This window comes from Octodon degus, unplaced genomic scaffold (assembly GCF_000260255.1).
Source record: "Octodon degus isolate 3935 unplaced genomic scaffold, OctDeg1.0 scaffold00017, whole genome shotgun sequence".
Lineage (NCBI taxonomy): Eukaryota > Metazoa > Chordata > Mammalia > Rodentia > Octodontidae > Octodon > Octodon degus.
In genome coordinates this window covers 7,803,274-7,805,358 of record NW_004524593.1, presented here as the reverse complement: position 1 = coordinate 7,805,358, position 2,085 = coordinate 7,803,274, and the positions used below count along the sequence as shown (strand labels likewise).

General features: G+C 34.6%; 1 protein-coding gene across 1 annotated transcript in view; it reads left to right on the top strand.

Moving 5' to 3' along the window:
* The window catches only part of Fh (fumarate hydratase), a 25,879-nt gene that overhangs the window by 8,301 nt on the left and 15,493 nt on the right, over positions 1-2,085 (top strand). Inside the window, exon 2 of the mRNA XM_004626919.2 lies at positions 884-994. Coding sequence (XP_004626976.1) covers positions 884-994 — 111 coding nt within the window. The remainder of the gene's footprint in view (positions 1-883; positions 995-2,085) is intronic.

Below are 2,085 nucleotides of genomic sequence, written 5' to 3'. Positions count from 1 at the left end.
GCACTTACTCTACTGAGCCATCTCCCTTGCCCCTTTTAGTACTGTTTTTGATAAGACTCCATAATGCATTGTTTGACAGGTTATTGTTTGCTTGATATATTGTCAAAAGTTACTCTGTATATCTTTTTAAAGTTTGTTCAACGAGGCAGTTTTGATTAGAAAATAAATCAACTTGTGTGTGAAAAAATAAAAATATGGATATGTATAATACGTTATTCAATTCTGAGCCTGAAAAGCCATGGGTTTAAAAAGTGCCAAGTCTTCACTAACTAGATTATATTGACTTTTGTATTTGTGAGTGAATGATAGCCATTTATTGGTTATCTCTTAGTGAAAAGACATAAATTATGTCTTTTTTTTAAGAGAAGAAGGAAAACATTCTAGCATGAGAATGACTCTTGCTGGAAAACTATTGAATGCTATTTATTTTTAACATACCATATGAAAAACACACACTTTACTAAAATTTTTTTTGGGGGTGTGTGGCTCAGCCCACCCTGGGGGACAGAACTGGCTTGGCATGTGGTACGGGGATTGAACTGCGGTCCTGTGCATACCTGCGATTGCCTGAGCTATCTTGCTGGCCCCATTTTTCATAATTTTTTTTAAAACACATACTTTATAGTATATATAAAAGTGCAGTGAATTTTACATTGTATGTATAAATACATGGTATGTGTATGTGTAAGACACATAAATACGTATGTAGATGCTATCTACTTTTGTTAGATTCTCTTAGTTCACATATACATATGCATCTAAGCGTTATGCTCCAAACATTTGAAAATCATAGTGCTAATTAGGTAACTGGTTTTGCATCTGCATAAATAAGAAGCTGTCATTCTTAAGCTACAAATTAGAGATCTTCTTTCATTGGTTTTAGATCCCAGTTATTAAAGCTTTCGGCATCTTGAAGCGAGCAGCTGCTGAAGTTAACCAGGATTATGGTCTTGATCCAAAGATTGCGACTGCAATAATGAAGGCAGCAGATGAGGTAGGAATTGATTAGTGTGGTTACTTAATGGCATCAGATCCATGTCACTTACTGGGTAATGTTAAGCTCTGCCGGGGGAAAGGGCACTATGAGTTCTCGAGTTCATAATTTCAAGGTAGGGTGGCTACATTGTTTGGTGAGGATATTAATATGGTGCTTAAAATGTAATAAGCTGACAAAATTTCTGTATGATATTCTATCTCTTTTAAGCCTCTTGACTTGTTAATTTGGGAATTTTTAAGATTGTCTTGAAGTCTGAACTTTAATTTGATTTCTTTAAGACTAAATGGCTCCTCTTTAAACTAGTTGATTATTTGGTGATACTTAACAAGAATGTTGTTTAAGTAATCCACTCATAGCATCCGAGGAATGGAAATAACTTCAAAAACTGTACACAGCGCTGTTCATAATAGTGACAACTAACCATAGTAGCTGCTTATGTATGTTGTTGCTGTATTAGTTACATTGTGAGTCATAGAAAATTAGTTTTTTAAAGATTAGCCTAGTGAGCCTTACCTATGAGAAAAAGGGAGGAAAGTTTACAAAAATGTGTGCTTTATGTTCCTAATCTGTTTTAAAAACAAATCAGCTGAAAATGTCCATTTTTATACATACGTACATACATAAATACATACGGATCCCATACAGAAAAGCTATGGTTGCTCAAATCGCTTCCTAATTTATATGCATTTAACCTACGCTGTATCCTCCTTTATACTTTAAATCACCTCTAGATTATTTATATACTTAATGCAGTGTAAATGCTATATTGTTTAGGGAATGATAAGCAAAGCAATAGAAATGCAATTTTCTTTGCTTTTTTCCCTCCAAATCTGTTTAACCCGTGGGTTAAGTCTGTGGAGGTGGTTCCCACTGACGGAGTGGGCCCGCTGTACATATACACACACCTGTTGTGTGGGGTAGAGATTGGAAAGCGATGCCGACAAGCTAATAGCCACTATATAGACTATCCTAAAGGTAGAACTGAGAGGTAGAACTGTAATTACTATACTTTCTTTTCTTCTCAAAATTTTCTGTACTGATCACCTATTATTTTTTTTTGCATGTTTGCTTGTATTTATTTATTTATT